Below are 21,554 nucleotides of genomic sequence, written 5' to 3' on the forward strand. Positions count from 1 at the left end.
TCACACAGGCGAAAATAATAAAATGGTTGATGGCCGAATTCCATTTAGTTGCTTCAGTTTCAAGGTCCTGGTATTGAGCATGCTGACTCACTGTCACACTTACTGGGGCACTCAACTAGAACAGAATGTTATTAGTAACACCTGTGCTTCTCTTGCGATGAAAAGTCAAAATCTTCTGTGGTGGTTTTCACTAAAAAGAGATGGTATTTGTTGCTGCACGAATGTAAATACTGCAAGTTGCACTACATTAGAAGCCAGTCTAGATACATCTGCACACACTTGTGTGCATGTCTACTTTTTGTATAAATTTGCATCCACATGTTCGGATTTCCTTTATATAGCCACAACTACGAAATGAAGTAGTAACTGCATGGCTTATCTGACCCCACACACCCAAGCAGTTGCTAGAAACACTACAGTTGCAAAAATAAGGAAAGACCTAGTTACTCTTTTTCATTTACAGGTGTCCTCTTTTCTTATTGCTTTGCACATTTCTGTCTCTCTCTCTGTCTCTCTCTCTCTCTCTCTCTCTCTCTCTCTCTCTCTCCATGTCTTACAAACACACACACACACAACACACACACACACACACACACACACACACACACACACACACACACACACACCCACACAGCACAGTGCAGATGCAGCCCCAGTAGGTTGTCTGTATGTTTCCTCCTCTCCCTTGTGATGGTGGGCTTTGAAGACTCCTAGAGGGAGCTCTGGCCCACTTGGACTTAATCCTATTAATGGCTGCTGTCAATCACGCTGTTGTGAGGAAAAACTGCTGCACACGTGCAGACACATACAACACACACACAGACACACACTGCTTGTTCACATGACTGCTGACATGCTTGCATGCAGATGATATACTTTAAACACTGAAATACTGCACACCCAAATGGACAGAGATCCTCCTCAAAAAGACACACGCATAAACACACTCGAGCACACACAGGAAGTGTTCACAGGCAGCCACTTAGACACACAAACACTGAGGGCTTTGCTTTAGCACCAGGAGATGAGTTTCAGTCAAAGGTATTTGCATCAATGTCTAAAGAATAAGTCGACATATGCAAATCAGGCTGTTTATACTTAGCAAGGATTAGTTGAAACAAAGACAGTTTAGCTTGAGGACACACAGCAGCAAGCACTCCATCTTCTCCACCGAGCCGTGTCTTGTCATTATTTCAGGGTTATGTTGAGACATATAAAAGAGAATAGGAAAGCATGAATTTCTGGACAAAAATCACCGGGGTTTAGAGAATATTTCTGTCATGAACACTGTTTAACCTGACACAGTGGACTTGTTGATCATGTTGCTGGAAGCAGGAGCTGGAGAAATGGTTACAACCATACAATGAACATCACTGCAGAGGACCTCAAACAAACTGTGGTAAATATGTGGACATTTCACAGTGTTAAAGGAAGGTTAGGGCTATTCTTTATTTTCCTTGTCAATAAATGGCATGAAAGGACAGCAGCCAACCATGTGTTAGTCTACCTCTCAATACTTTGTCTTCCCAGCTCTGTCTGTGGCACTCACCCCCATGGCTATTTGTTCCTTCCTAAATCCTTAAAAACAGGTCACAAATATGTGATTTCATTTAAATAAAATGCTAAGTCACTTCTTAAAAGCAGCTGGGCATTGCAGTTGAATGTTACTGAAGCAGGAGAAACGAGTGCATTTGTCAGAGACTGTTCTCAGGTATGGAATAATACATTTCAATGTAAAGTGCAATGCTAATGGTCATCCTAGTGAAGAAACCTATCACTCAGTGCAACTCATTTATGTTTTATTTTTTTGGACAATGATACGATAAACATCTGCACACTCTGATCTGTGCGATATTCATTTAATGAGGCAACTTCTTTAAGCATCCCAAGGGAAAAGGTTCCCTCAAATTGCACCGGCTGGATTGTGCAGATGGTTTTCCTATCATACATTGAATCACAGCACCTCCAACAAGCCTTTATTTGGTGAGAAGTGATCTATATTTGACTTGAACGGTTTTTGGATAACATTACAGACGAAAAAAAAGAAAGAAGCTATATCAGGCTTTGGCTACAAAGGCGGTACTTGTTCGCAGATCCAATTCATTGTTGTTTTTGATCTTTTCATGGGATTTATTGACAATAAGCTTTATCCTCCAACATTTCTTTTGCACTTTTAAAACATGTTGTTTTTGCTCTAACTCAGACAACCCACATTTCAGACACCAACACTGGCCAAACACTTTGGCAGTTCAAGTGAGAGATCACCTTTTAAATCTCTCTCTTCTTCCCTCTCACCCTCTCCTTCTTTCTATCTATCCACCTCTTTCGCCACTCTCTTGTTCTTGGCCCAAATGTAAAAATCGATATCCTTTTGTTTCAGCCCCCTGAGGCAATGAGAGTGTCTGAATAAGATTGTCTGTACTGTCCGTGGCTGCCAAGTTTCTGTCACCACTTACACAACTAATGACAGACACATTAACATGCACTTGCCAGCTCACACGTTATTGAATGTGTGCAAAGACTTGCCTAGACACTGGCATGTACCGTATGTGCGTAAGTGTGAGTGTGTATCATGTGTCTGTATGACTGCACGTGCTTGTTTGGCAGGAAGTGACAGAAATATGTGCAGAGTAAGTCCTTCGGAGGCAGATTAAACACAGTGCAGTTTTATAGGTGAGGCTGCGGATATAAATAGATGAATTAAAAGGTGACAAACGAGACAGGATGGTGTGTGAGAGTCAGAGCATTTACTGCTGCTTATGAAGGCAGAGTGGCTTTTAATTGGAATACAGATAGACCCCTCATTTAAAGTGTGTGTGCAAGTAAGTGTGAATGTGTGTGTGTGTGTGTGTGTGTGTGTGTGTGTGTGTGTGTGTGTGTGTATGTGTGTGTGTTTGTTTGTGCCATAATGCTGTCTTTATGCCCAGCAGAGACCCTGTAAGGCAACACTGTAAGACATCTGATCCAAAGCCAGTCTAGACAGCTGCCTTACAATACTACGTATTGATCCCCGTACGCTTCAATTAACCCTCTCTTCAGAATTTACATTCAGGCTCACGGAGGCGGACATGATGCAGCCATTGAAAAACTAATAAACTAACACTCATATTAACACAGTAATGACCCAGTGCCCTAAGCACTTCCCTCTCATGTGCACAAAAACGCATGAGGTCCCTCAAATCCTCAGCTACTACTGAGACACACATTTTATCTGAATGTGTGCTTAAGGTCTAATCATAGCCTGTGGTGATATACGTGTCTGTGTGTGTGTGTGTGTGTGTGTGTGTGTGTGTGTGTGTGTGTGAGAATGTGTGTGTGTTCATTAGAGAGGACATTTTCAGTAAATGTCACTTATATATCAGTCTTATCTCTAAGCTAGCGCCTGCCATTATCAATGTGGGGCCCTCAGGTGCCAGCCACCATACAGATATTGGCTACACTGGCTGTGAATTTCTGCCTCCACATGCCATCACTCCGAGCATTTGTATGCATGTGTGTGTGTGTGTGTGTGTGTGTGTGTGTGCGTGTTTGTGCGTGTGTGTGATGGTGAAGGGCAGTATTAAGTTGAGCCCGGGCAGAGTGTCATTGAGCTCATTCAGATTCTTTGCGGCATTCGTGTAACCATGACGCTCCTCCAGCCAATGAGGGAGCCAAGGGAGGGAGGACAGGGTTGCTATGGTTACTGTGACAGGGAGAGCAGGGAAGGTGGTGCTGCGCCTCGCCTTTCAGGGATGTTGTAGGTCTTGTGTTTGAAGTAAGGGCATATGTCTGTTCATTGTGCCGGCTCATACGTGCACGTGATACGCTTGCATGTGCTTTGAGGAAATGATTTGGAAGGGCTTGACAGGATGTATTCTTCAATAAAGACACGTGGTGTAGAACAACAAGTAGTCACAATTACTGGACCTGTAGCTCCACAGACTCAGATTTAATATACTGTGTTTTATTTGTTTATTCAACGGGGACAATGCATATTATGTATATTGCAGCAGATATAGCTAAAATTCTCAGATGAGGTCCTTGGACAGGGGTAGCAATATGACACATAATATGAAGCCATGTAAAATTAGGCACAATAAAATCCACTTTACAGTTATAGTAGAGCCAGGAGTTACTGACAAAACTGAACAACACAGGTGAATACCTCAGCTGATAACCTATCTATCAAGGGATGATGGCTGATGCTCCCAGGGCATTGCTGCTCTTGAGAAGAGAGAATAACAACATCCAAGCTGCACCACAGCAACCCAAATCCCTGGAAACATCCAGCCCCACACCACTGATATCACTGCACCCAACTCTAACCACAAGACAATACTGCATGTGTGTGGTGTGTTAGTAAACACATAATTATAGCATAAGGACACAAGGAAGTTTTTGGATGACAAAGTAGTTGTCTGTGACTAGACTGACAACACTTGTTAGTAGGATAAGATATAATACATGAGTGTTCATTGAGATAGATTCATCGAGTGTTGTCAGAAGTTTGAAAAAATAAAATAACCCTCAGCATCATCTTTTAACATATTAAAAAGTAAACAAATAATAAATTAACATATTTAATTGAATATGTAACTTACTTACAGTATGTTATTTAATAAAAAATGTCAATAGATCATCTGAAATATATTAAATTATAACATGAGTACACACACACACACACACACACACACAAGTAGTAAAATAAAAAACAGAATGACCACATGAGATCAGTGCCACGTTATAGTGCTGGTAGACATTTTGACTTGTCACAGCAGGAACAGCACAGGTGTAATTGATTTGATAACACTGAAAATGGTTTGCATTCAGTGTAGATGAGCTAGTCTCGCGGTCCTCGTATTTGGTATGCTGGCTCATGGCTTATTGGGACACTTCATGGGACTGAGTCATTGTTATCGAAATTGTTTTTGATGATGACAAGGCAAAATGCCTGCTGTGAGAAAGGTCTGGAGTGTGATAGCAGCACATGGTGGAAGGTGGGGCATCTTAGAGGAAAAGCTCATACTTTCTTGAAGCACTTTTTTAAAAATTTATTTTTATTTTTTTTTGCAGATTTTCAGGTTTGAGGTCATAGGATATCTAGTCTTAATAAGTCAGTGGCAACTTGATTGCTGTTTGGTCGTACAGAAGTTTCATTATCCAAGAGACTTCATCAGTTGCACTCATTAAACAAGGCAGGAAGCAAAGCAACAGCACTAAAAAGATCTGGGACAGATCAGTGGCTTCAATCTCATTGGAATTAATGACATGTTTCCTATTTCAGTACAGTAAGGGCGGATGTATGCATCAAATTTGCAACTTCTGAGAATAATTAGGCATCGCCATCTATGAATAATCTCCACAGCACTAAATGCCTGTTGAAATTGCCAGGCACTTACTCTCTACCTAGAATGATGTCTAAAACTGCCAACTGCAAAACAGTAATTATCAAGTCAGCTCACTTGCAACAGTGGACATGCACTTATGAAAAATCTTCTGTGATGCTATTGTTTTCTATAGTGTGGATAATTAGTCTATGTGACAAGTATACAAATACAGTTTTAGTTGAACACAGCCTGTGCTTTGTACAATTCAGGCCTCCATATTTTTTTAAAGACAGCCTCACAAATAAATGTTCAGTTGTCGTTAAATCAAAAAACATCTTTGGACCAATGTGTGTGTTTGTGTGCCTGTGTGTCCAGCCTACGGCCGTGCCCCTATCCCCATGGCAGTGGTGCGCAGGGAGCTGTCCTGTGAGTCCTACCCCATTGAGCTGCGCTGCCCGGGCACAGACGTCATCATGATCGAGAGCGCCAACTACGGCCGCACCGATGACAAGATCTGCGACTCGGACCCGGCGCAGATGGAGAACACGCGGTGCTACCTGCCTGATGCATACAAGATCATGTCACTCAGGTCAGTGTATACAGTATATGTGTGATGTGGAAAGTACAAATGCATGTGAGAGTGTGAAACCCATGTGCCAGGTGCCGCGGTCGACATCCTGTGTAGAAAGTCTACCTCATGTCTCACATTTTGAGGGGATTTTAGAACAAAAATCGGACAACCACAGTGAAAATAATGAATTTTGTTTGTTGTCCTGTTGATCAACTTTGTCCCATGGTATGTTTTGGTGGAAAATGTGCAAGGTTCACTCATGGCGCAAAGAGCTTCAGCCAAAACAGCAACACTTTAAATTGCTCTACTGATTTGTAAAAAAGAGGAGACAGATGTCTCTCAGTCCCAGAGACCGTAGCTACTGTAGATGTGCAGTGTCAACCGTTCATTTAGTATTCATCCTGGTGAAGTATCAATGTCAAGTTCAGCATTACTCGCACGTCAGCTCACCTTCACAAAGTTGACAGCAAACAACAGCGACATAAAATGACACAACAGTGCAGCATACCTGTCAGGTTCAGTGTTCAGTGTAAAAAAGGAGAAAGGTGATGGAAAATCTGTGGAAACCAGTGTAACTCATGACCCCCCCCCCCCCCCCACTTCACGCATTTCTGCTTCTCCTGTACATGCAGTACAATGCCATACAACTGTCGGACAATGGAAATTACTCAAGTAACACTTCCTGTACAGCTGGCTGGTGTGATCGCCTCCTCACTTGACAGCCGCACAGCGACTAAACCCAGGACGAATGCTCCAAAATATTTGCGGTTTATCAGCTTAGTTTTGATGTTCTTTAATAGTATAATAATCCATAAACTGTTCACTGCTATGAGATACCAATAAAGGCATTACAAAGTAAACATGAGACTTGAAAGATGTGGGTTAGGTATCATAATTTTGATAGCCAAATATGTCCTGCTCTAACCCACATTACTGAGTCTCAGGGGCCCAGAGTGGAGACATGTTGGACCCATGAAGATTTTTCTGTCTCAATATTGCTGCCTCTCTCTCGCTGACTCCTCTGTCTCTCTGTCGAACCACCTGTCTGCGTCATGTGGCGCCGCCGCTCTGATTGTGATTGCTTTGGCCTGGCTCACTCTCTCCATTCGCTCTGGCAGCTGCAGCTTGTGTGGCCACTCTCCTACAGGCCTTGATATCCATAATTTAAACACATGCGCACAAGCAGATACACACAGCATGTGCCACACACAGCATACACTGCCCAGGGGCTACACCAGACTTTAAGCTCCAATTAGCAGAGCCAGAGGCCAAACTAAATCTTGAGGGATCCTCACTGGAGGTGACTCAGACTGGAAACAACTGTTTATCACATATATTTTCAGTATTTGTGTGTGTGTGTGTGTGTGTGTGTGTGTGTGTGTGTGTGTGTGTGTGTGTGTGTGTGTGTGTGTGGTGTGTGTGTGTGTGTTGCAAAAGCCTGTGAGTGAGTTGTTGTATGTGTCACTGCACATATATGTGCACAGACACGAACGAATCTCAGCTCAGATATGCCCATGCACACAGTGAGTGTGTTTTAAAAGCACCAGTGTTTCTCATAAATGCACATGGTGAATCTTTGGGTTTGTACTCATGTCTAATGTGTGTGTTTACGCACTCGTGTGTGTGTGTGTTTGTGCACTGGCGTGTTGAAGACTTTATTGAGGCTTTTGCACAAATTGCAATGGGGTTGTGTGTGATTGCTCTTTCCCATACTCACACACCCCTCTTCTTCAGTCTGTTTCAGCCTGTCTGGTTTCCACTCTGTCATTCCCTCTATGTCTGTATCGTCTCTGGCTTTCAAGCCCAGCTCAACTGGCTGATAAAATCAGAGCATGTTCCGCCTGCCCAGTGTTTCCTCAGTATCACATTCTCTCTTTGTTTTCCTCTCTACCACTCTCCAAGGCCATGGAGTGTGTGTCTATGTACGTGTCCACGTGCATGTGTGTGCGTGCATATGTTTGTCTCTGTGTGTGTTTGTGTGTGTGTGTGCGTGTGTGTGTGTGCCCATACCACATAATTGGTCTTGATATCAAAGCCTCATATCTCCAGAGGGTCTCACAAGGCTTCTCAGGCAACCTAGAGAGGACCTGATATCGCTGCATTTCCCAGATTATCTCCCCATTGGGATACACTGGGTTGAAGGGGAAACGAAGCCGTGGCCATGAAAGTTACGCTTAATCTGTTTTAGCGATATACTGGCCTCAGTTCAATGACTCACTCCGTTTTATCAGGTTTTCAAGTGAAGCGCTTCTATTTGAAAATGGCTCCGGAGCATTCTTTGTTTTAACTTCCATTTTATTTCGTTGGTTTGACTTTTGTTCATTATTGAATTAAGAAAATGTACATATGATTCCAGGTTTAATTGCTTTATTTGGCTGACTCTATTAGAACAAGTCCCCTCCACTGCTTTCTATATGTGATTTCCTGAAAGTCAGGATCATTTCCATTGTGTTTGTTAAAGCAGCCGTGCTGGCTACAGCTAGGGTGTGGTAAGGCTGAGTGTACATTAAAGTGTCACCGGGGAGAGTTATATCAGGACAACATGAAGCATTTGAAGGTTTGGGCTGTTCGGTGCTGCACGGGGAGAGAGCTGCGAGCCAAAATGGTGGAATGCCTGCAAGTTAGAACGATCTACTGACATAAAAGTGACTTGATGGCTTCTACGGAGATGCTTCTCAATGCATTCCTTGTCCCTTACTGGTACTTGAGTGCTTCATAGACCGAATACCTTTCAGCGCACTCTCTCCTCTCTCTCTCTCTCTCTCTCTCTCTCTCTCTCGCTCTCTCTCTCTCTCTTTCTCTCTCTATCTGTCCCGCACACATGCATTCAGGCACTTATGTGTGGACACTGAAGAATGTGTAGGCGCACACGGGCACACAAGCTCTGTTTTGCTACCCCTGCCACAGCTACCATGTTAGAAAATTACTTCTGGACTTCAAACAGACTTTCCCCTGACACCTCTATACCGCCTCACCCACCTTGTCACCTTGTTTGCCCTTCTGCTTTTCTTTCTCTCTCCTCTCCCCTTCTCTATTGCTCTCCCCTTTTTCTCTGCCTTCCCATCCCTCTTGAAGAAGTCCCTCAACACAAAGGAAAACCACTTTGACAAGAAAGACAAGGGTAGGGAGTTGTTCCCCCTTCTCTTCCGCTCCCCCTCTCTCCCTTGCTTTTGAAAGTGTTAAATAACAACATGGTTTATTTATTATTCTCCTATCTGTCACTCTCTTGATATCCCCAATTTTGTCACTCCAATTCCATTTTTTTCCTGCAATCTTTTCATTCCTCAAATTGCTTCTCACTCCCTACTTCTCACCCTCATTGTCACTTACTTTCTCCTCACCATCTGTTTCAGTTTTCATGGCCCTTTCCTGTTTTTCCAATTCAATTCTTTCTTTCCCTAGCTCAGAGGAAAGGTTGGGTTGAGCCTTGAAGGCAGGGGCTTATGTGGATGCTGCATCACAGCCTGTATTTTACAGTATATATTTTATACGAAGACCCCCTCTTGACCAAGTGTGCCAGGGCTGAAGGCTGTAGAGGCATCCCTAGTCTCAAGATTAAGCCCCAGCCTTCAATGGCCCCAAGGATCCTAGGTGCACTATCTTTGTAAACACACAACTATGCACCAGCCCGGTGTGCACACACACCAATGAATAGACATGCATGCATGCATGAAAATGCGTGCTTGCTCATGCATGTATGCTCACACACTCTCTCGCCCATGCACAGAAACACACACTCTTGCTCATCAGTTCCCGAGCTTGGTCAACTTCTTCTGGCAGCCTGTCTCTTTGGAACTGAGTCTCAGTCTTCAAAGCACCAGGCTAGTGTTCTAGTGTGTGAATGCATCTGTGTCTATATGCCCGCCTGTGTGTGCACATGTGAAAATGTGTACATCTATAGATGTTTGCTTTTGTATGTGTGTATGTGGGCTGGCAAGCGTGCACCCGCATGTTTGAACCATTCACATGGGAGACTGTAAAGAAACCTCTGAAGTTCGTTCCCTTTGACACAGAATTATAGAAAAGCTCTTGAATCAGTGACTGCAATCTAGTGCTGACCACGTGCTATAGTGCAGGGGTGTGTAAAGTAGTGAAGGATGCCATATAGACTGGCACTTTTTTTCAGGTATACCTGGTATACTTTATCTGTCTTCTCCATTTGAGAGTAATCCATCTCTGTAAGCACAGAAGGAGAAGAAGAGAGAGGCAGAACACATAATGATAGAGACATAGACAAATCAATTCTCTAAACCTACATAAATCTTCAATTTTTTATCATTATTCCAGCCCAGCGACTCTAGATAAGTACAAAAACAATATTATCTGGTAAAACGAAGTTTTGCTCCAAGTCTCTATTGTGTGTTTTGTGTGTGTAATGTCTTGTAGAAGTGGACTCACCAGGATATTAACAATTATATCTTGTTATTATATCTATCTCTGACTTTTTCTGTCAGTATCTGTGCACTTGTCTTCTTCCTCTGTTAACTATCCTGCTTCCCACTGAATGAGGTCATATCTGGAAATGTCCTACTTAATGTGTGTGTGTGTGTGTGTGTGTGTGTGTGCTGCCACCCTCATATAGTCACCACGGTTACAGGAGATGCCCTGCGGCACCCTAGGGGCCCAACTGTCACCCTTGCTCAGTGCGGTAATTAGGGCCCACACACATGCATGCATATGTACACATAAACACACACACACACACACACACACACACACCCACACACATACTCAAAGATAGATGCATATATTGAGAGAGGACATAGGAATGAAGGTGCACTTAAAAACATACAAATTCTGGCACATGTGACAGAAATTAACACAAATGTTCATCACATGATTTTTTTTGTCCCTCACACATTGCCGCATTCTCCTCCATCCACCCACTCACACACCAATATACCTTCACCCTGACTGACAACTGCTGTTCTTCTGAAACCTCTGTATTTCAACATGTCAAAGTCTCCACTTTCTGACCCTTTTCTCCTGTCGCCACAGCTCTGCTGACCTTAGTTATCATGCTTCACCGAGCACCTAAGCTACATGGCTGCCTGAGAACGTTTTGAGAATGGTCTAGACACCACACACCCGCTCTATTTCTTTCTCTCTCTCCCACATACACATACAAAGTCTGACACATCCAGAGACTAACATGTGAGTCAGTGCCTCAGACACGCTCGCATATAGACAGTGACTGACTTCCTGCCTGACTTGATACTTAGGCATTGACATTGAAGTGCAGACCAGGACAGAAGAAACAGCCCTCCTCCTCATGCACATGCACATACATGCCTGCACACAACAGCATGCATTTTTTTGCGCATCATGAGGTGAGGCTGACTAAATCGTACAAGACAGTGTCTCGGTTTGGTGTGGCTACGTCGTCTTGATGGTGATGGTGTCTTACACGCTCCTGTGCTTTTCACGAACCAGGAGAGACAGCTCAGCTGTCTGAAATGCTACTAGTCTTTTAGCTTTTAGGAGGATTTGGAGTTTGTGCAAGCAGGTGGTCTTGGATTAAACTGTGGTGGAAGAGGTGTCACATAGAGAAATGCACACACGTACACACAGATGTAAGGCAGGGAGAAACACAGGGATGCCAGCAGAGGAATGTTGCTAGGTGGAATCAGGAGGAAGACTCCCTGAGTGTGTCCTGGAATCGGACGATGTGGAAGTTGCCATGGTTACCAGTGGAAGAGGAGAGGGGAGGAGAGGAGAGGAGAGGAGAGATGGTGGAGCTCAAAAACTGTACTTGGCTGTCAGCCTGCGAGCAAGATAGAGGGCATAAAGTGTTTGTGTGCATTATTTGTGAGCCACTGTGTATGATAAGACACAATATTATTATTAAGCATTTTGTTTCTTGTAAAACAGTTTTTTATCCCAAAAAATAATGTCCTGTGGAAAAAGAATATTATTCAAATATGATTTGCTGTGAACAAAAACTTGCTTTTTAAAATGGTGAATTAACATGAATCACATATCCTGCTTCTATCCAGTTAGGATTTACACTCATTTCATTTTAACCTAAAAAAGAAAAAAAAAACCCATCTCCAGCAGCCATATAGAAGTCGGATTACTCTGTCCTCAGAAAATTAAATTTGGTGTTGACACCCTGACAACGTTCTCCACACATTTCACATTCAATTCATTTTTTTTCAAATCATACGTTCTCTTAACAATGTCACAGGCATTATACAGGGTGCAAAAAGGGTGCCATTTGCATACAGCTCTGTATGCAGAGAGCAAGTTTGCAACCACCTTATTTTTTAAAACATCTTTTATCCGCTCACCGAAATGTGCCAGTGCGAGTGGGTGATTTTATTGACTCGACTGCAGTTTGTCGGGATTGGAGACGGAAAGCAAATTTTATTTACTGTTCAAGTGCACTTGACTCGAGTGGGTTCAGATCATCTTCCTATCAGTCATTTTCTATCACTGACATCTCTCATGCATGAGAATGTCAGGTGTACAGTTCATTTGACAGAAGCTACATATTGGACACACAACATTTATATGACGTGCTCAGAAAGAATGGGAGAATTACGGGAGAGAGTGACATCCTCTAGCCAAATATTAATAATGCAGCACATTTCAAAGCTTTTTCCCAATAGGGAAAACAACATTATTTTACCTGTGGCTTGTCTGACAGGCTGTTCGAGAGCTGACAGATACGCAGGGACCTCCGTGAAGTGTATTCGTGTTTGTGTGTCTGTGTGTTTCTGTGTATGTGTGCGGGAGAAAAAGAGCGAGACACATCTGTCATTTCTTATTTTAAGTGTGGTATGGCTGTGCTGGCATAGGATGTGATGCGTCTGCTTCACTATACCCCACGGTAGACATATACACAGATTTACTCACACTCACACCTGTCTGTGTTGCTCCTCTTCTTTTACCTCTGTCAATCACAATCCCTGCATCACTCCTCAATTACTTACTACCTCACAGTTCCTCTGCATCCTTTCATGCTCTCACCCGTTCGACATCCATTCCCATCACTCCATTTGTCCACCTCCAAACAGCCTACTGTATATGTGTGTATAACCACATCAGGGAGCTGAAACGAGGCCAGTAGCGCGAGAATCTCATATGTCTGTGTGTGTGTGTATGTGAGAGAGAGAGAGAGGCAGAGTGTATGGGCAGCCTAACAGCTTTTTATCCTGTAGCAAGATACAGTAACTGCGCTCTGTCTGCTGTCAAATGGCTTCCCTGAACTCCTGCAGGACATAAAGAGCCCCGTGAAATCACCTCTCCCTCTCTTCCTTTCTTTAGTTTCACAAACCGTCTTTTATTTTATGTTTTTCCAACTGCTCAACTCCTTCTGCTTAATTTTTCCCAGTTTGGGGATTTCAATTTAATTTCTTTTGAGAATGTGTTACAAGCTCATAAAATCTGTCATTTTTCTTACCATGGGAAATATTTTTAGGCTTATGAGACAAGCAGTTTTACAACACTGGATTCGTTCTGTTTTCATGGATAATTTGGACCGCTGATATAATGTAATTTATGGTGGCAATAATTCTTGTCAAGTTATGTTTACTGTGATTGTCTGTGGAACTAGATGCTGGCTAAACCTCTTTTTTTTTCGGGGGGCGTTTTTTCAACTGAACTGCAGCAAAGTGAAGTAACAGTAAACAGTGGAGGAAACATTTGGGATTTACACATAAACAATTTCTAAAGGTCACTACATTCTAGACACCACTGAGAATGGACAAAAAAATATTCTTTATTAAAGAAAAGGCGAACACGTGATCACAAGAAAAAACACAGTACATATCTGAATATCAGACATCAACTCCTTCACCTTCCCCTCTTTATATTTTAGTTTCAGATGATTTCAGTCAGTGTGGAGCTACGCCGACCCTCCCCACCATTTCCTCCATAGTCTGCCTCATTCTGGCTTTATGTATGAGTCCAGCTGTCAAGAGCAGAAAATGTTTTTCCAGTCTGTTTTCTGCAAGTTACCTCACAGCGTGGGTGAACAAGCAGAGAAAAATAAGATGGTGACATTATGCGCACCATGAGTCCATATTGCATGTTCCGACCAGTGCACAACTCTCCGAAGGAGCTCTACCAGTAGATTTCTCAGTATTCTGAACCATCAATGTTCCTGCTGCTGTAAAAAGAGAAACCAGAAGGTGCTCAGTAATGCAGTTCGAAAAGATGTTGCAAAGCAGCGCAGGGATTGTAAATTCTGTTCTTGAATATTGCAAAATTATTTCTTTTTTAAAAAGAGAGAAAAATATCAAGAAAATATCTTAGCTGTGTCCCAAATCCTCTCATGCACTCATTCACTTCTCCCTACACACTAAAACAGGCACTCAGTCGTTCACTCTGTTGTAAGTAGTAGTGAAGTAAATTTAAATTCTGGACACTGATAAATCTATGTAATTTTGCATCAAAGTTGTGTAAAGTTGGAAGAAAAATACTGATGCGTTCTTTGTCAACATATTATGACATGGAAAATACTTAAATTAGCAATATCATTATGTTAAAAGGAAAGATAATTTGGTCTCAATTCTGATTCCTCCAAAACATATTTGTTGTCTTGCAAATAAGCTCAATATAGTTCACTATATGGTAGACAGGGAGAGACACAGCATGTTTGTTGTTTGATCAAAGTGTTCAGACTCTATCTGCGTTTTTACAGTTTCGTGATCATAAAGATAATAATAATGATGTTTAATGAGGACTTAAATGGCCAGGTTGTTGTTATTACTGATCATCTTTCAGCTGAATTGAGAGAGTGAAAGTGAAACTGCAACTTCTGGGTTCTGCAACCTCATTCAAAAAACGTGTGATATCCATGACAGCAAAGCCTTTTTAAACTTTTTGTGGCTCGCTTCATGTGACTAAGTACTTTAAAAAAACAAAACAAAAAAACAATCTCATGTTGTTAATTTAATATTTGTGTATTTTAGTTGCCTTTTAATGAACTCGATTTTCCCATAATCTCTAGGCATTCACGGGTGAAACTCGAGTGAGTCGAGTGGCCACAGTACAGCAGGACAGAGTAGAAGTTTTTAGAGAACAGAGATTACAACTATAAAATTGGAAAAATGGCTTAAGAGGAAAGCTTTAGAGAAACCAAGTTACAATGACATAAATACCCCCAGTTAAAATTTTTCATAGGAGCAGTAGATGTGTTAGTAATAGTAAATCTTTTTTGTTAATAGAATTGGATTTGTTAAAATCGTGATGTTGTTAGTTTCTAATAGCATGTGTATGCAGATTTGTCTCTGGAAAGTAAATCCCAGGGACAGGCTGCATTTTTTGGAAAGACAGATCTAAGTAATACTGAATGAAAGATTGCACTGAATTAACATTGTGTCTTCAAACAATGTTGTGTTTACTGAATTACTTATGAAGATAATTGCTAAATCTCTTAGAAATAAGATCTGAGGCAAACCTTGATTTGAGTTATTTAAAAAAAACATTTGTAACACATGGTCTACATACTAGTTGTTTTTTTTTTTTTGCGCTTTCAAACATATCTCATGGTCTCTATCAACAAATGAAATTTCCTCAGTTGTCATTAGATTGGTTCTGGTGTCGTCACATGACGCGAGGAAACATTGTCAAACTTTGTATGTCCGTGCAGCTTAATAATGAACATTATATTGGTTATAGCTTGGATGGAGGGGCATGTTGGTCGGTATTTGTGGAGTGAGCGGTTCAGTCTTGTCCACAGGCCTCCTGTCCCCGAGCAACATGTTGAACCACAAACCCCAAATGTTCCAGTTCTGCTCTGCTTTGTGTGTTTATAGAAGTTTCCGGCAGCACAGTCTACTGCATGTGTATGTTTTTGTTTGTGTGTTTACAGGATTTGACGCCATCCCAGAAAGTTTGTATGTGTTAGGCATGTTCACACAGTGTTGTGGCTGACACATGCAGCATTGTGGAATGGTACGACTGCATTCGAATGTTGATTCCAGAGGTCTGTGCCGAGGCTTTGTGCGTCACTCACTCTCAGACACCTCTTTCAACTCGTGAGGATTAGTTCCCAGCTCTCACTTGCTCTGTAATTATATAGTTCTTCAACACATCTGCACTCAAGCACACACACACACACACACACACACACACACACACACACACACACACACACACACACACACACATACACACACACATACAAAATCATGCACAACACACACTCACAAATATTTATTCCATTTTACATGTGCATCACAGACACGTGCATGAATGCGCCAGCACATATGCGCACGCACACACACACACACACATACAACACACACACACACACACACACACACACACACACACACACACACACACACATACATACGCTCCATCAGCCAGCGTCAGCCTCATCAAATCATCAGTCAGTCAGTTATGTTTATATGAGAGATAGAGACAGAGACGGAGTGAAGGGAGGTCTGCCAAACAAAGTGAAAAACATCAGAGACAATAACAACAACAGCACCCACTGCAGCATCGCAGCTTTCTCTTTCCCTGCCTGCTACAGCTCAGCTTTGTTAGTGAATAGTTTGTTTGTGTGTTTGTGTGTTTGTGTGTGTGTGTGTGTGTGTGTGTGTGTGTGTGTGTGTGTGTGTGTGTGTGTGTGTGTGTGTGTGTGTGTTGCACATTGCAGGGAAGAAAGCCAGCAGGCAAGGCGGTATCCAGGCCACTGCCTTGTTTTGATGTGGCCATGCTAATTAAAAAAAAGGAGCTTTTCTGCCAACACCAAGAAAAACATACAAGAAAACTATAAAGCCATTTTGGTATTTGAAAGTATGGGATACAAGCTATAGGTTGTAAATGTGTGTGTGTGTGTGTGTAAGGGTTGCATGTGCATGTTGCATGCATCTACATTCGTCATGGGTCAGGATGCAGAGAGGATGTGAATTGGGAGTTGCTGCTGAGGTTTTTAATGTTTTTGTCAGGCTTCTGGATAAACACATTGGCAGTGAAGGAACGAGGGTAACAAAAAAAATAAATAAAAAGAGAAGAAGCTGGAGGTACTGGGGGACATAAGGGAGTCTTTTTTGGATCTGACTCAGACTACTGGCTCAGACAGAGTGGTGACGTCAGCACAGGCTTTACTAAGGATGGAGGGATTGAGGGAGAAACAGAGGGAGGCTAGAGATGACGCCCTGAGGGAGGCAGGGATGAGAAAGATATTAAGGAGGGAGAGAAGACAGGCAGAGGGAAAAAGAAGGCAGCAATAAGAGGCCTACCACATATATCTGGGTGTGACTTCGAAAACTGCAGCTAAGTGGGTTTAAGATAGATAAACAGACTGAAAAAAAAAAACAGACAGTGGGAATGAGAGACAAAGAAAGAGGAACGGAGAGGAATAATTCCTTGGTTGGAAGGATGAAGACAAAGGCTGAGAAAGAAATTGGTTTATTATCTTGGCTTAGAGAGTATGGGGAGAGGAAAAAGAAAGGTAGCGCGGGCAAAAATAGACAGAGAAAGAAGGAGTGATAGCGGAGAGATAGAGCGCGCAAGGGATTATGTCAAATCTTTGCTCTATACCCTCTATTTAAAATACCAGTCAATAACCTTCAGTGTTTTATGACTCAGCCGTGAAAGACCCGAGAATGAAGCCTTTTTTTGCAGTATCATAAAGCAGAAATAAACACACACACACACACACACACACACACACACACCCACACACACACACACAGCTTGTGCAAGACCTAAACTTTCTCCCTTTTTGCTCTCTTCAAAGACATCTGCATATTTTTTTTCTACAGTGCCTGTTCCCTGCATCGAGTTTTTTTTTTTTAATGTATTGTTTTTCAGTTATTTATGCGTTTTGTTGACTTTATACAATGACTTTTAGATGTCATTTGGTTTCACTGCCCAAATCACAATTTTTTTGGGGGGACAGGTGGATTTTTTTTCCCTTCTGCCTTAGGAATGAGACTTTATTTTTTCTTCACAAAGCCCCTGGAGTTTCTCGGTGTTCCAGAGTTCAGGTTTCTTCTCCTTAAAGTTTGTGTGTGTGGAAATAATTAATCCTACACTTGCACCTGTGGCAGCACTTCCTCTGGGTCTAAAATTCATAAGTGAAACAGGTCGCTCTAAACGCTTGTCTTCATCTGCCAGCGTGATGTCATCATAACTAGTGGAAGCTTTTTTGCACCACCATTAAACGGGGCTTCGCGTCCTGATTCACCACTGTGGGCCAGCCAGTCGTGTCCGTCGGTGGGTGTTGTGAGCAAAGTTGTGGCGCCCTGTCAGTTTTGTGTCCCCACCCCACCCACCCACCAGTCCACAACTTGCACTGATGACAGGTGACCGATGATGAAGGCACCGGGGCAAGAAATTAAAAAGCACAGAGGCGAGAAAAAAAAAGGGGGGGGGGAAGAGAGAGAGAGGAGAGAAGACTGGCGGGTATTGTTATTAGAATATGACAGACATCGCAACACATACAGTTTTAAACCTTTTAAACTCCAGTTACCCCTCACTTGACCACAGGCACACTGGTCAACAATAGACACCGCTATATGTCACAGTAGGTAGTTCTCTGTAGCATACATTACGTCTGTGTGTTATATCTGAATATTGAATAAAAATTAAATTAGCTCTCATGCATATTTCATTATGCAAATTGTTGAATGTGATACTGAAAGAAAAGAGACTTGAGGGGTTTGGCATGCCCATTAAAAATATCTCAATGGAAGAATCAGAATGTTTTTAATATAAATGTCGCCTGTTTGACAGGTGCGCAGAGAGGGAAGGAGGGAGAGACAGAACAGTTGTACTAATTGAAAGGAAATATTCAGATGAGCGGAGAAGTGGCTCATCAGCCTTCTTAAAATAAGCCTTTTCTCCTCATGTGTCCTTTGTCCCTGTTCTCGCACATAATATATTCTTCATTCAGGTTATTTCAGTAATTTATTTAAACCTGGGAACGCCATTGAGATAAAGTGGCACTTCAGGGTGGGGTAGCATTTTATGTTATTGCATGCATCTATCATGATAATATATGCGATTCCAACTGTCCTGCCAACAAATCATCTTTGGTTGCGAGGCGCCGTCTTGGTGTGTTTAATTACAGACACTTCCACATAAATGTCATGCATGCATTTTTATAACTGCACACATACATGCATGCAAACACAAACCCTCAGAGGCACAGAGCGCCTATACACACACACAGTGGTGCCTCACGTTACCTGTGTTAATAAGAGTGAGAAATACTTACTTTTTGTGTGTCAGAGGAGAAGGCCCCTGTGATAATTAGAATTAATTATGTGGAGTCTGGGCCAAAATACTCTTAAAGCCATAGGTTGTTGTTCTCACTACACACACACACACACACACACACACACACACACACACGCAGGCACACACCCACGCACCCACACACACACACACTCACACACATAAACATCTGAAGTGTCCTTGTGGAACAGCTCTTCAGTAGCCACTGTGGATCACCTTGTGTACAGCTGAACTCAATGATTCTATTAGTATAATGTTCACTCCAGGTGTACCAGTAAGGACATATTGTCTGCTCTCTCTAAAGGGTCCTTAAACACAGATGACTCTTGAGTGCTGGGGTGAATGCAGTGAATTATATGGGTGGATGTAACACATCTATGTAACTGGATGAATGTGTTCAACTAATATATGTGCCTCTTCACCCATCTAACCCCATGCAGATGCAACAATCGTACCCAGTGTGCAGTGGTGGCCGGGCCTGACGTCTTCCCTGACCCCTGCCCTGGCACATACAAATACCTGGAAGTCCAGTATGAGTGTGTTCCTTACAGTAAGTATTCTACTTTTTTATTATCTCAACATTTTTTTTTACAACAACATTCTTATCTCTATAATGGCAATACTATTATACACATACTGTTACATACATTACACACATTATTATCAGTCAAATATGAATTTCTTTAAAATGATCCAAATTTAAGCTCTTGATACATATTTGTTTTCTAAACTTAGATTGTGAAACGCTTGCAGTTTTTCATAATGATGTGTGAGCTGCAACATGCAGTTTTAATCAAAAAGGAACATCAGTTGTTTGGGTGCCAGGGTGAGTTCATAAGGGAAGCTATGATGACACAGCTCTCTGGGAAAGTCTGGGGGAGGATGCATGAGAGGGAAGGACAGGCTCAAATGATGACAGATGGTGATATGACCTTTGACCATGTGATAACAGACTGGGAGGTCGTATTCACTGAAGTGAAACATTCATGGGACATGGTTGTAAAATATCCCAAAAACTGTGAAACCTTTTCTTTTTTTTTTTTTTTTTTCAGTAGTATAGTCCCCCCCGTACCCCCGTCCCCCCCCCGAAGGCAAAGCAAAAATGCAATTCTGTTTTATGAAATTGCTGAATCCCAAGTGATTCTCCTCGTGCCTCCTCTTATGAGTTACTTTACCATCACAAGAGGCATTGAAAACAAATTTGTTCACACGGCAATTATGTTATCTTTTGTGTCGGGGTGGAAAACCTCACCGTTAGGCAACCAAGCAGGTGAAAACTCAATTGTAATAAAAATGAAAAAAATAATAATGCTATATGCCAAAATTGTATTACATACAAAATGCAATGAAAGAGGACACATTGCTCAATACATAAAGAGTACAGGCACTGAAGTGAGCACAATTTTCAGATGGAAATAAATGATTTTGTTATAAGTACAAAGTTGAATACTATACTGAATATGTCCTACTACTCCATATCACATGACCTTGACACATTTTTGTAAAGCTCACATAAACGTTGATTCAAGAAGTAGTGCATGTGTTGTGAAATGAAAATCTGTCCGTTGTTGTACACATGCAGTACTGCATGTTTTACTGTACATGTTTTGTTCACTGTAAACCTCTCTGTGGTGGAACGTATAAGTCATAGAAGACAGGGCGGCATGAACAGTTGGAGTTGAGGTATAGTTAGGATTTATTTACAGTAAAGAAACATTTAATCTTGTCTGCAAGCCTTACTTTTGCCCAAAATAATTATATAAAATAGAAATAAACTTAGTCTGAGCTTTGCTTGTTTTGAATGCATGCATATGAATGCAAGTGAAACAACCTTGTTTTGAGTTGATGTCAGCAGTAGAATTCGTTTCATGTTTTTTATTAACTTTTGAGTTAGAAAATTCAACTTTTTTCAGTTCAAATATTTTGAACTTTAGGTTTTATGCATATTTACTCCTAAAGTACTGCATAAATCACTGACACACATTTTGATTCTTTTGTCTAACACTGTCTGAGTGTACAGTCTTGGCACCATGGTCCATACAGACGGCCAAGGTGATCTCCCTCACTGAAGCATTCAATTATGTCTGGCTAAACGGCTCTTGCCTGGCGTCTAGAATGACCAGCAGATTAAATAATAGGACTATCAGAGCCCTCTCTGGAGCAGATGGAAACACAACCTGATACCTGCTTAATGTCCCACCAAGCGCGTGCATGCACACTCCACACACACTCACAGAGGCATCAAAACGGAGTGTTTGTCCTGTGTGTGTTTTCACTTCTTCTCATCTCATCCATTCATTTGAAGCTTGTCTGCATGTGCTGTCTTTATCTTCGGCGAACCTACACGACTGTGTGAAAGTGCAGCACCACTTATTTCAAAGGTTCATCACTGTAAAGAACAAACAGCAGCTTTGAGATGAGTTTGTGTGGTGATCTGATAAACAATGGGTCCGTCAGGGTAACGTTTCGTCCCGCAA

General features: G+C 42.0%; 1 protein-coding gene across 11 annotated transcripts in view; it reads left to right on the forward strand.

The window, feature by feature from the left end:
* The window catches only part of adgrl3.1 (adhesion G protein-coupled receptor L3.1), a 112,807-nt gene that overhangs the window by 30,257 nt on the left and 60,996 nt on the right, over positions 1–21,554 (forward strand). For all 11 annotated transcript variants that reach the window (XM_056371405.1, XM_056371404.1, XM_056371406.1 and 8 more), the window contains exons 4-5: positions 5,682–5,895; positions 19,518–19,627. In XM_056371405.1, the coding sequence (XP_056227380.1) occupies positions 5,682–5,895; positions 19,518–19,627 (324 nt within the window). The remainder of the gene's footprint in view (positions 1–5,681; positions 5,896–19,517; positions 19,628–21,554) is intronic.

Source organism: Seriola aureovittata, chromosome 3, assembly GCF_021018895.1.
Source record: "Seriola aureovittata isolate HTS-2021-v1 ecotype China chromosome 3, ASM2101889v1, whole genome shotgun sequence".
NCBI lineage: Eukaryota > Metazoa > Chordata > Actinopteri > Carangiformes > Carangidae > Seriola > Seriola aureovittata.